This window comes from Ammospiza caudacuta, chromosome 15 (genome assembly GCF_027887145.1).
Source record: "Ammospiza caudacuta isolate bAmmCau1 chromosome 15, bAmmCau1.pri, whole genome shotgun sequence".
Taxonomy (NCBI): Eukaryota; Metazoa; Chordata; class Aves; order Passeriformes; family Passerellidae; genus Ammospiza; species Ammospiza caudacuta.
The window spans coordinates 10,867,929-10,881,340 of NC_080607.1; the positions used below are offsets into that span (position 1 = coordinate 10,867,929).

At 47.4% G+C, this 13,412-nt stretch overlaps 1 protein-coding gene across 1 annotated transcript in view; it reads left to right on the forward strand.

The window, feature by feature from the left end:
- Positions 1-2,921: 2,921 nt before the first annotated feature.
- RIMS4 (regulating synaptic membrane exocytosis 4) overlaps positions 2,922-13,412 on the forward strand; it is a 55,631-nt gene continuing 45,140 nt past the window's right edge. Inside the window, exon 1 of the mRNA XM_058814844.1 lies at positions 2,922-3,062. Coding sequence (XP_058670827.1) covers positions 2,966-3,062 — 97 coding nt within the window. The 5' untranslated portion in view covers positions 2,922-2,965. The remainder of the gene's footprint in view (positions 3,063-13,412) is intronic.

The following is a 13,412-nucleotide window of genomic DNA, read 5'->3' on the forward strand; positions in this document are numbered from 1 at the left end:
AGAGGGAAGTGGAAGACAGCCTGGAAAAATGCACTAAAGTAGCATTTAGAGAGTGTGACCCAGTGGTGCTGAGTTGTGCAGGTGCAAGGGGTTCAGACTGTGTCTCTGGCAGATGGATGAGCATGGAGAAAGGTGCACAGAGGTGGGGGGGGATGATGATGGTCCCCATTAGCACCTCAAAAGGAGGTCTCAAAGCACTAAAAGCAGAAGGGTGTTCAGTCCTAGTATGCTGGTGAAGGAAACAGAGTGTTGGAGACAGAGATTAACTCTCCATGCCTGTGTCTGCCATCTCTGTGCTTCCAGGATGTAGTGAAGCAAGCAATTTAGATAGACACAGCATAAAGCTGAGATTAAACTTCTATTCCCCATTTAAATTTTTTATTGCAGTCTTAAATGAAAAAAAAAACCAAAAAAAAAACCAGCTGTCAGCACTTTTAGGTAACTTCTGTGCCTGGCAACCTGGAAGCAAATTTTGATTCACAGATGCCTCTTGCTCCTCTGATCAAATGTGCTGGCAGGACTGGTAGACAGGAGCTGTCTTAACAGTTTTAATGCACCTAAATTTGTGCCTGTAGCTGCTCTTAATGCCTTGATTGGTGCTATTGAAATCTCTTCTTAAACATATGGTAATACATTCCTCACTGATTCCTTTGCCTTTCAAAACTCAGACCTGGAGATATCATTGTCTGTAATAAGTTCATTCTGTTCCTTCTGCTTTACTGCCTGCCTAGCCTAGCTTTGATGAAGTAATTCATATAACTCACTAACTCCAGAGCAAGTTTTGATTAGTTTTTGAATTAAATAGCATGTTTTCTTTTGGGAAGTCCTGCAAACTCATCTTGGCATCTGATATTCATACGACCTCTGCCATTCTGGATGTATCACCAGTAATGAAGAACCTGGATGTCAGGGCTGAGTACAGTTGGCTGTAATTACCCCAAAAACCTTCGTTTGGGCCTCACATTTACCCTCTCTGTCAGGAGCTCCATTTAATCTCCAAGCCTGGGGGGCTTCTAGCTCTTGCCTAGGCTGTAGGTGAGACTGTCTCAGACCTGATCCTGAACTGATGTTTGGCTTTCCATGGATGACTTTGGAGCTGGTGTGTTGACAGGAGGCACTGCCATCCCCTCCTGCTCTGCCTCCCATGGCAGGGGACGCTGCCTGGCCATAGGTTTGTCCCCGGCACCCCTTCCCTGGGAGCAGCCCTGCTCCTGCTGCTTCTGGGCACCAGCAGCCACAAACACAATTTAGTTCTGATAGGACTTTCAGTAGACAGAAAACTTTTAATGGATTGATGAATTAACTGTTTGAGAATGGAGAATACAGGCTGTTTAGCCACACTTTTCCTAAGGGAGATATTGGACTCTCAATATGCATTTTTGGAGTAGGACAAGCAGGCCTGTCATCTCAGTGGGATGACATTTAGTTATCAGGATGGGGGGACAGACCAAGCATGAGGAACATCTTCCTTTGTTCCCTGAGGGAACAGCAACCTTTTTGTGCAGACAACTAAAACATTCTGTCTAATACCATCCCAGGGTTTTGTTGCACTGAATAAATAAGGCTACACTGCTTTCCTTCCCCAAGGCAGGACTGGGAGATGCTGTGATGCCTCTGCCATAGGCAGCACCTGTGGACAGCTGGCAGCCTTGAGCCACTAATTCTCCATAAAGCTTGCTGGAAAAAAATGAGACTTGGGGAAGGATCTAAAATTCGCTCATTTCACAGAGCACAGCAGCTTCTATCCCACAGGGTGCTGCAGAATGGGCTCAATGCTGAGCCATAACAGGCACCAGCCTTCCTATTTAATGTAACACACCAAGGAAAACCTCCCGGTTTGTGTGCTTTCTGCCTGGGAGCTTGTATACAACCAAATAGCGGCTTTTATATTTTGGGAAGGGGTTTTTTGTGTGTCTAAAGAGAGGTACGTGGGAGAAGGCTGGGAGCCAGGCTGCTCCTCCATTCACACCGGGGTCACTTATATCCCCTCTCTTTCGGAAGAAACCTTCAAGGTTCTGCACCTGAAATCTTCAAAGTTGTTTTCTGCCGTTGCACTCAGTGAGATTAAAGCCAGGACCACGCTCTTCCTCCTGCATCTCCCCCTCTGTCAATTACACTTTCTCGGTGAATAACTGAGAAATAAATACATTTCTGTCTATTTCAGAAATAAAAAAATAAACAAAATTCTATTTCAAAAATATAAATAAATTTCTATTTAATAAATAAATAAATAAATAAATTTATGTCTATTTCATAAATAAATAAATAAATAAATTTCTGTCAATTTCAGAAATAAATCAATTTCTGTCAATTTCACTTTCCCAGATCAATTCACAAGCAAATCTACACCTGCGTTATCCCAATGCGAAGCACCTTCCCGGCCCGGGGAAGGCGAGAACACAACCGGGGCTGCCCCGGGCCGGGCTCGGGGCAGGCGCAGCACGGAGCCGGGGCCGCCCGGGCCTGCGGGATCGCGGAGCCGGGGCCGCTCGGGGCTGAGGGAGCCGGGGCCGCTCAAGGCGGGGGCAGCGCGGAGCCGGGGCCGCCCGGGGCTGAGGGATCGCGGAGCCGGGGCCGCTCAGGGCGGGGGCAGCGCGGAGCCGGGGCCGCCCGGGGCTGAGGGATCGCGGAGCCGGGGCCGCTCAGGGCGGGGGCAGCGCGGCCGCGCCGGGCCCGTCCCGCCCCCGGTTCGCGATTGGCGGCGCTGCGGCGGGGCGGGGGCGGGCGGCGCGCAGGGCCGGCCGGGCGGCAGCAGGTGGCTGCGCTCCGCTCCGCGCCGCTCCGCGCTCCTGCCTGCCTCGCCTCGCCTGCCTCTCCTCTCCTCTCCCCGCCGCCTCAGCGCGGCCCCGCCGCCGCCAAGACGCCGCGGGCCGTGCTTCGAGTGAAGAATGGGGCGGCCAAGCTCGCCAAGCCGCCCGCGGCCGCGGGCGAGACCCCCGGCGGCGCCCCCGGAGCTGGGCTCTTCATGGAGCGGTCGCAGAGCCGCCTCAGCCTCTCCGCCTCCTTCGAGGCCCTGGCCATCTACTTCCCCTGCATGAACAGCTTCGACGAGGAGGACGCGGGTACGGGGGGCCGGGGAGCACCGCGGGGCGGTGGTTCCCGGGGCTGTGTGTCTGGGCAGGCTAGGGTGGGTGTGCTCCGTGTCAGCGCCATCCCCGACCCCGGCGGGGGTTCATCCGTGCGGGTGTGCGAGGGATGCTGGGGACCGCTGGATGCGGGTGCCTGTGGAGGTTAGAACTGGGAATGTGCTCCAGCGGTGGAACACGCTCCGGCTGCCGATCGATAGGAAACACGGGTTATTTGCAAATGGAGCGGCTCCCGCTCCATCCTCCTGTGAGAATGAAGGGCAGAGCTCAGGGAGGAGGCGTCCATCCTGCCGGGTGGTGTGTCCGCTCTGATTTATACACCATCAACTCTCGGGCTGATTGTTCCCAGGGGTTGTTAGCGCCGTACACCGTGCTGCTTTTGGAGAGAGAATAATGGGATTCCGTTTAAATGAGGGCAGAGTAAATCCCAAAACAATAAGCCTTTCAGAATGGATGCAGTGATTTTTTTTTTGCCGGCATCAGAAAGACCTTTCTGGCCTCAGACAGTTGGCGGTGGTCATAAAATGCGACCAAGCTTAAAAAAGAGGGGCACTGGTAGGAAAAAGTAGGAAAGGCATTGGGTTGAAGGGGCGAAGAAGGGTGGTGGGAGCTGGGGAAGGTGCGGGGAGTAGAGGGCAGCACAGCCGCTGCGTGGGTAGGAGAGAGGGAGGGAGGGCGTGCGCGGGAGTGGATGGAGAGCGGTCGGTCTGAGAGCCCTCTGTCCATTCCTGGTGCATCCCTGCTAATTGAGGGATGTTTTTCCCAGAGCACACTGTACTAGGGACTGAACCTGTGAGTCTTGTGAGTGGCAAATAATAAAAAGTTGGTAACTAAGGCGTATTTTAACGCTGACTGTCATGGTTGCATCCCTCAAAATGCCGGCATGCTCCTTTGTCTAGTGGCTCATCCCAAGATGTGCAGATGCCAGCAGGAATACATCAGCCCGCCAGCTGCTACACCTGTAACGATGTTGTTTTTAAAGGAGTTGACGTAAGAATCAATTCATCATCTGTGTGATTAACCTAGACTTGTCATCAGCATCATGCAGGGGTGGCAGGCAGAGGATTGTCTCCTCCAACAGATGTAGTTTAAAAAATTTTTATCTAAAAATTTTGCTGATGATTTATTTGCACTTCAGATTTGGCTGGAATGCCGAGGAGCATACAAGACAATAACGGGAGCTTTGGGAAGTCTCAGCGCTGTTGCTTCAGGAATGATTGATAGTGAGACATGCTCAAGTATGAGAACCCAGCACAATGCCTGGGACAGCATTTCATTCCCTGGTGTCCAGCCCCTCCTGCCCTGAGCAAGGTGATAGTTTAGCTGAATGCTTCCTCTTCCACTGCTTAAAAAACCATTTTTGCGCTCAATTTTATTTATTCACGCTTAGTGAATGTTCATGATTGAATGTTAATAAGCTGCTCTTAATACAACACAAGTACTTATCTCTGAATTAAATAAATCTCCAATTAAAACCTCATTCTCCAGCAGCTTATGAGCAGATCCTGCCTGTGTGAGTTGTCTGGTCAGTGAAGCTGCTGAGGGTGGATTCAGTGCGATGGGGATGTTGCAGTGCTGCTCCTGTATTTCGTGCCTGTGAGTGTATGCTCAGACATGTATGAGCTACCAGCCAGGTGGAACGTGTGCTGCTTTTTATTTTTGGTCTTAAAACTACAAGTGTGTAATTTTCTCAAGCAAGTAGATTACATGGAAGAGAAATTATAAGAGAAATGCTGAAATTGTGCCAGATAAGATTCTGTATTATTCATACCCATGCATGCTTCTGAAATAGTGAGAGATTCTGATCAGTTTGGGTTGCAGCATGATTTCTGTCAAAAAAATGGATCTCGATAGCTCATTCAGGGAGATGAATACTGCACTTGGCAAGATGTTCTCTATAGGAGGAGGCAGAAAAAAAATGAAATTGATCCCAGGGGCATTGACAAAGTAAACAATCCTATTTCAAACAGACACATCATCCATTTTGTCTGAAGCTGAGAACCACATCTTTAAGAGAACAGCTGTCCTACAGAAAAAGGAGAAGAGCTGATAAATGACCACGCTTAAGGGAAACGTGATGTTTTCCTCTGGAAGGGGAAAACAGCCTAATGATCGTTTAAATCTACAAACAAGAAAAATTCTTGAGGTATTTCATTTAAGTTATTATGAGTGGGTAATATCAAAGGAGCCTAAAAGGAAATTTACAGATGTGCTGAGAGCCGTGGCGGTATTTGGGCCGTGGTAACAACACCTCTGGCTTCCAGTGTTTCACCCTTTTAGTCTGGAAAAATGACACTGCTTTTGAAAAATACAGAATATACTTTTACTTATACACTATTTCGTTCCTGTCATGGCTCTTCTTTGCTGTCTACCTTGTGGACATAGGGTGAGAAGACTCTCCTCATCTTCCACAATTCCTTTGCCTGGTAGACCTGCAGTGTGTCTGGACGGGGTTCTGAGCAGTGAATCTGGGTGCAGATGATCTCTTCATGTGTAGAAACAGGCAGCCAGTGGAGGCAGGAAAGCAACAGAGCACCAGACAGATATTTGAGTGGTTTCAGAGCATGAGGGTGATGAAGTTTCAGATATTTCATGTCCACATGTCTCTCCAAAGAGGTGGATGTAGACTTCAGGGTTCCAATACCCTTTTCATTCCTCAGCTGCATCTACAAAAGAAGATGCTCTGAGCAAATGCGGAGCTTTTTTTGCCAGGAAGTTGCAGTGGGGCTTTGAAATAGCCAAAATGCACTCAGCAGATCAAGGACTCGGGGTTAATAACTCTTTTGATCTCAGCATGGTAATGTTGCTGGCTTTCCTGCTGGCTGAGTGCCACTGTCTTCGCTCCACTGAGGTCCCCAGCAATGTCAGTGAAGTTTAAGGATTTTTAGACTCCAGTTATTAGCAGAATAATTGTTGGTTTAACTTATGCAAATGTCTATCCTACATTTCAGTTATGGAGCAGTAGAGTAAGAGGAGGTAAAAGTCAGTCATGCACTCTTTGTGGGCACATTTCTAGAATGCCTGTTTCTGACACAAATCTTGTGAACACAAATCTGATCTGTTCTGACGATCTGCCATACGTTTGGTCTTGGCTGGAATCAGCTGTTTGGAATGCTGATATCCCTGTGGGAACATGTCAGAAGGAGCCAAACTGCTGAGAACTGAACTGCCAAGTGGCAAGGGCGTGTAGGTTAATAACAGGATCCATGATGGCTGTGGGCACCTGCCTTGTAGGCAGCTTATGGTGCACCTGGGTGCAGCTCATAATGAAAGCTGAGGGAATGGGGTGTATGAAATCCCTCTTTGACTGATGGTGGCCTTAGCACAGCCCTCCCCAGTTCAGGATGAAGGTCATCCGTAAGGCTAATGGTGTGGAGGAGAACCATTTTTGTGGGGCATGAGGTTTGGAAATGTAGCTGAAGCAGAACAGAAAGTAAGGATTTTGAAGAGAGTACCAATAACCGACTAAGAGCTGCACATGCAGATCAGGCAGGCTTTGAGCAGGGGAGAGGAGGTGGTTTGAGTAGCTGGGACAGTTGATGTGGCAGTGCTGAACCCGCTGGGAGTTGGGAAATCAGAAGCAGTGCTCAGCTCTGGAGGGATGACAGCTTCCAGATCAGGACCCTGTGTACTACAGAGGACAGGAACTACACCTAAAGAAAGACAGGTAGGTAAATGCAAAAAAACACTGGAAGGGATGGGTTTCCTTTCTTGTGCAGGATCCAGCAGCGCTGTTCAGGTCTGGGTGTGTGGTCCAGCTGTGCTGTGGCCCAGGTGGGTGAGACCCTGCAGTGCACCAGCTCCTTTCATCTTACACCCTGGTTTTCTATGGAAGGACACCTGCTTGCACTGACAGAAGGCATTTGTAGCATGCCCTGACAAGGATGGAGATTTGGATGTCTGGAATTGTAGCCATGGGTCACACTGCCCATGCAGCTCCCCTGGAATCCAGATCCAGCTTGAGCATCTACACCAGGTTCCTTGCACACACAAGTGTGAGGAGCAGGGCTGCTCTGTCAGGCAGCAGGGGAAGGCACAGAGCAGCTCTGAGGGACTGGCAAGTGTCCCTTCCCTGGTCAGGACCTCAGCACAGGGACTGTCCAGCTTGGCAGACCCCTGTCCTTGCTGCAAGACAGGAGAATCAAATCATGTCTCAGCCAGCTGGAACCAAGTGTCTGGCAGAGAGAAAATGGTTTCCAAAGTCAAAATGTCTCCTAGATACTGACAGTAAGCCTTCCTTGTGTCAGCTGCTCATTCAGAAAAGAGTTGAATTAGAGATAAAATTCAGCCCAGGCTGCTGCTTTCACACATTATAAAGTACTGGCAGAGGCACTGTGTTACGATCAATTGCTTTGAAGAGAAACTATGTGAAATACAAATTTAATGGATTGATAAAAAACATTTAAACTATTGGGGTGTAAGAAGGGGCTGTGGATATTTAGATTGGTTTAGGATATTCTTTTGTTTGGGTTTTATGCATTGAACTTCCTCATAATTTTAAACATTGACCTGCTCTATAATTTCAAACATTAAGCGTTACAAAGCTATTAAATAGAGAGAGCCCCTATGTGTGTTTTCATGTTGCCATGGATATATCTCAGTTGCAGCACTGTATTGGGGTACATATGGTTTAAAAGAAAATTATGATTCAAGACTTAACTAGTCCATTTTTACTTTTTTTTTTTTTATTTTTTAATATAGCCCAAGTGTGTTAAGTCCTTTTTGTGCTTATTTTGGGTTTGCTTCATCCAGAGTTAATTTTTGGAGCTCTGGAAGCCTCTAACCAGTTTTGTTAGTTGTTTGTAAGATAGGTAGCCGGGCTCATGTGGCAGACACGTAGGGAACAGGGGAAATTATACATCCATCTGGAATGTTAGCTATTTTTTAATCAATGTTTTATAAATAATTGGATAGTTCAGACCTGCAAAGATAGCCCCTAGAGCTCACCTGGGCGTGCATTGCTAGCTCTCTTGGTTGGTGCGGGAAGCAGTAAAATCCAGGGCTTTTCCCTGTTCTTGCACAGTAAGGAGTGTATCCTTGGCTGTAGCTTATCCTGGTGATTGTAAGAAATGCCTCTCTCCCTGCTGGGCACATTCTAGCTCTAGGTAAACATGTTTATTTCATAAATGGATTAAGTTGAAATAAAAAAAAATGAGAGCAGTTCTGGAAGAGCTGCTGTCAAATCAGTCTTCCATCAGAGGAAATTGTATGAAAGGGACCAGCAGCCTGCAAGAGGAGGCTGTGGGTATGACCTGCAGAGGCTGGTGATCCAGATCTGGTTATGAGTTAGTCCCGATCCTAAATACAGCGACTGATTCTTTACCTGGTCAGGCAGAGCTGAGCAATCTTTGCTGTCCCTTCCCTGCCCTGAGCACTGGAGCAGCTTTCTGCTCTCAGGCCCTGCTGCTGCTGCACGTGTGCTCAGGGGAGCGCAGGTACAGACAACAGGTTTTGTCTTCAGTGGCCATGGGAGGCTGAGAATGAGTCAGCACGAGGAGCAAGCGATTGGAAACCTTGTCCTTGTTTGTGTTGCTCTCGGTGCTGTGGCTGCACGTGAGAGCCGTGGTGCTGGGCCAGGTTCTTGCTGTGCCTGTGGAAAGGCAAAGCAGGATGTCAGCGTCAGTCGCAGGGCGCTCGCGGTCCGTGGCAGAACCCGGCAGATGGGGACGGTGGGACAGATGGGCGAGCGCGGGGAAGGGTGACGTGGCATCGGCCAGGGCTCAGCGTGCCAGGCTGCCTTCCTGGCCCACCAGCTGCTCCCCACTGCTGTCCCCCATGGGGCATCCTGCAGAGCACCCCCCGACCAGCAGCATCCGCCTGTGCCGTGTTGGGAATTGTTAGAAATGCTGATGTAAGGTGGAGGAAGAGCAGCAGCTGCTAACCCAGGGAGCTCAAGCACTGTGCCACAAGGTGCTGCCTAGAAGTTTCCTTGGTGGTCAGCTGGGTGTGGGTTTACAGGGGAGCGGGATGTGCATGGGTCATGGGCCGTGATGGTGGCTCTGCTGTCCCCTGGGCTTTTGCAGCACACACGTGCAGCCATGGGGAGCACAGCGTTGTGTCTCCTTCCCTGGAAGGTGGCCTGATGTACTTCTAGATATTCAGAGGATGATGCTGAGTTCAGCTGTGTGTGCAGGAGTTGTTGAGGGTGGGTTAGATGTGACCCCTGCCAGCCACAGGAAAAGGATGTCTCTTTCTCTTGTTCTGCTGTCAGCTGGTTTCCAAGTAGAAGAATCTGTCCCTAGAAAGCTTTCTATCTATGAGACACTGTTTTTTTACTGCTTCTATTTCATGTGCAGTTAATTCTAATGCAACATTTATTAATTCAAAAGCACTCTGTTCTCCAGGCAAAAAAAAAAAAAAATTATCTTTGCTCTGTCAGATTCTTGCATCAGGACAAGTTGTGAAACGCTGTAGCTACTTTGCTTCAACATTCCTGTCTGACAGAATGTGTGGATCTGCTTTGTGTAGGGAAGAATTAAGTTTGATTGGAGTAGTTGTCTCGAGAAATAATTTATCTGTGCAATTGTTTTCTGAAGCACTATTTGCTTATATTTGAATGCCTTCAGTTAGATTAGAAATGTGAACAATTTAATTTAGGAAATGGTCTGTAAGTCATTGATGGTTTTAGTGGGGCAGTGAGACCTGACTCACTCAAGGCTCTCAGCCCTGCCGTCTCCTCCTCTCTCCCACAGACATCTGTTGAGAAGCACCATTAGCATATTTGAATAAGGATTTCTGCTCCTCTGCGGAAGTGTTCAACACATTTTGAATATCCCATCTATCCAGATGATGTTCCTTGGGGTTTGGTTTTATTTTCTGGGAGGTTGCTATACTGTATGGCAACACGTGTCACGACTGGGGTTCTGCAACACAATGATCCATCAGTTGTGCCATTGCTTAAGTCATCTGCTGATGACACACAAATTAGGCACTCTCTGCTGTCTGTCAAACCATGCCTTGAAATCTGCATTTAAGTTTTGTCCTTGGCTTGGCTTTTGCAAAACAGCACAACTTGTAAAGGCTGAGTAGCCCTGATACAGCCTCCCCACACGGGGTACAGCAAGCTCTGTAGCCTGACCTTCTATTCAGATCCAGCCACAGTTAAATCGCTGATATGGATAATGTTCCACCTTCATGTCATCAGGGTGTTGTATTAGCTTTGTCCAAAACACAGAGCACTCATACAGCCTTGCAGAAACCAGTCTAAAATGTCTGAGTGCTCAACAATTTGGAGAGGACACTGTGTACAGAGGTAAATGACACATTTTTCTCAAAACTGTTTTGTGACTAAGAGATATTTAAGCTATTGTCTGTGTCCTTATTCTTGCAAATGTAGAGGTAGAGGGGTCACTTATATCTGTTCCCTAAGTAACTAATCTACTCCTAATCAGAAGAATAGTTTATCCTAAAATTTAGCTTAAATTTGAATAAAAATAGTGGATTGCTATTGCATTGCTCCCAGCAACATGGCAAGCAATTGATCACTGCTCTTCAAAGCAACTCTTCACAAAGCTGTTCCTTCTTGTGCCAGTAATTCCAAGCCAAGAAATGGCTGTAATGACAGCTAGTGCTGCCTGGCATCCCTCTCCCTCCTTTTGCTGTTTGGACCAAAGAAACCTGATGGATGGTTTTGTTTTCATCAGGTGTTTTGGTTTTTTGTTGGTCTTCTTTTGTTGTGGGGTGTTGTTTTTTTTTTTTTTTTTTTTTTTTTTTTTGAATAAAGCAGTTTTCCAAATGTTGGCCTTCTTGCTGGGCTTGGGATTGTGCAGGAGGAGCAGTGTGGTCAGTGCCCTGGTTGCTGTGCTGTCTGGCCCCTTGCAGCGAGGAGTATCTGTTTCCCACACTTTGTATGCACTATTCCTGTAAATACACACTCTTGCTCCTGGCTAACACTCAGGGTATGATCCGTGCTATTTTCCAGATCATCCCCAGCATGAGTGCTGTTGGCTACTCATTCCCTTTCTGGCATTTGTATGTTAATTTTTTCAGTGCTCTGAAATGACTGGTTTTTACATGTGCCTTTAGTGATTTTCTTTGTGTTGATTTGGAGGGCTGAGCTATTTCATCCCATGGGTATTGGTCTGAATTCAAAATCTGTTGTTTAGAGAGACCCGTGCTTATGGGATATTTGTGGGATTGGGAGGTGGGGTAAATGTCTGTAATGAGATGCTTTATCCTCTGGGCTCCAGGAAGGCAGCAATGTTTGTGGATGAATTTGGGCGCTGGAGGAGATGCTCTGTAACTGAGGTGAAATGCAGCATCCTTGAAGACCTTTGCATTCAGAGTGGGCTGTTTTGTCAGGCACCTTCTCATCACTTCACTCTGTGATGCTCAGGTCAAGGGACTGCCAAGCTGTCATTCCCAGTTAGCAGCTGTAGTGGGGATAATCATGGTTCTTACTGTGCTTCACATTGGTGACATCTGATTGAAGAGGCTACAGTCTCTGTGCCCAAGGAACACGTGGTTGTGTCCCTCTCTGGAGCTGCCCATCCTCTGAGGAGCAGCAGCTCAGCTCTTGGTGGGCTCAGACTTGCAGAATGATCCAGCAGCAGTGTTGCCAAGGGACAGGAGTGTGGGGACAGGCTGCCTCTCGCTCAGCTCCCTGGGCAGTGTGGATGAGGCTGACATTTCCCAGTGGTGACAGTTTCCCAGTGGTGTGGGACTTTTGCCAGCTGCCCACCAGCAGTATGCATATTTACAGTTAGCAGGGAATGTATCCTGCCACGTGGATGGAAAACATGTTAATTGTGTTGCAGCCAAGATGTCTAAGAAGATTAAGATTTTTTTTTCCCCTGTTGTAAATCCAGCTCCTTGTTTAGCACTTTTCAGCATCCTGGGAGGATTGTGTGGGTGGGTTTTTCTTTTTTTCTTTTATTGTTACTATTCACCTTTCTTTTCTTGTATTTCATGCATGTTATCACAGCTCCAGTGGAAAGTTAGTAAACCTTCACTCAAGATTGTAAGGTGGCTGCTTTATATCCATATTTGTGTTTTAATCAGATTGTCAGAAGAAAAAAAGAGAAGGCTTTTCCTTTCTAATGCCTGTTGGATTTCCAGCTGCTGTAGTTGATTAATTCCTGAAAGTATCATGACAACTCAGACCCAGTAAACTTTCCCTGTCCCTTAGGTTTAGGATGTGCTGCTGTCCCTCTGCTGAAGCTCTGCTGCCTCCTGCCCTGAGACCTCTCCAGTAGCCTGTGGGATTAGAGCAACTGCTCTGCAGAACCCTTCCACCTTTATAGCAGTTTGAATTAAATTCACAGTAAGGGTAGACAGTGCTCCAGACTAACTTTTGAAGCTTGTCAGTATTCTGCTTTTCCCCAGATCCCTCCAAAGCAGAAGGAATTGCAGGAATTGCTGTCACAACCCACTGTTGCATTTCAATGGTGAATTTGGTATGTTTGCCAAAAATGCAGGCATTTTTGTCTGGGTTGGACCCCACACATCTGCCTTTGCAGATCATGTAGTCTACAGTACATCCCTTCCAGATACAGGATTTTTGTTGTAATGTAAGTAAAGAGGAAAGGCTTAGATCGCGTTATCTAGTGTACCTTGAGATAAAACCAAGCATTCTGCCATGGGCAGTTTCTACTAGAGTCATGCTTGTTTTAAATATTAAATGTGCAAAGTTGGGCTTTTTCAAAAATGCCTATGAGTTTTGGTCTCTGGTATTTGTTGAAAGTGAGTGGGATTTGGGGCTGTGTCTGCTTTTGGCAGTTCAGAAGATCACCCCATTGCTCTGCAAGTGTGGGGCTGAGGCTGCTGCCCTGGCTGTGCAAAGCCAGCTGGAGCAGAGGAGCAGACCCTCCCTGGACCCTGCAGTTCAAGAAGTTGAACTTGGATGGGGGAGTGTAGCATTCACATTCTCTGAAAAAAATCCCTTCACCCAGGACTTTTCTCCTGGGAAGCTGAGAAGCCTCAGAGAAAAGGAAAACAATTCTTATCTCATTTGCTTCTCCTGTGTTGTGCTCACATGTGGAATGTGTTTGTAGGTTGTTTACCTGCTGGTGATTGTTTCATTGGATTCTGGTGTGAATTGTTTTGACTCTCTGGCCAATTGGGGCCAAGCTGTGTCAAGACTCTGGAAAGAGTCACAAGTTTTCATTATTAGCTTTTTAGCATTTAAGTAAGTATCCTTTCTGTATTCTTTAGTATAGTACAGTATTCTTTAATATAATAGAGTATCATAAAGTAATAAATTGTCCTTCTGAGAACATGGGGTCAGATTCATCATTCCTTCCTGCCTTGGTGGGGACATTCCCAGCAGATACAATAGGGGAGCATTGAGAACACTGGTGTGGAAAGCAGGGCAGGCAGCGCTGAAAG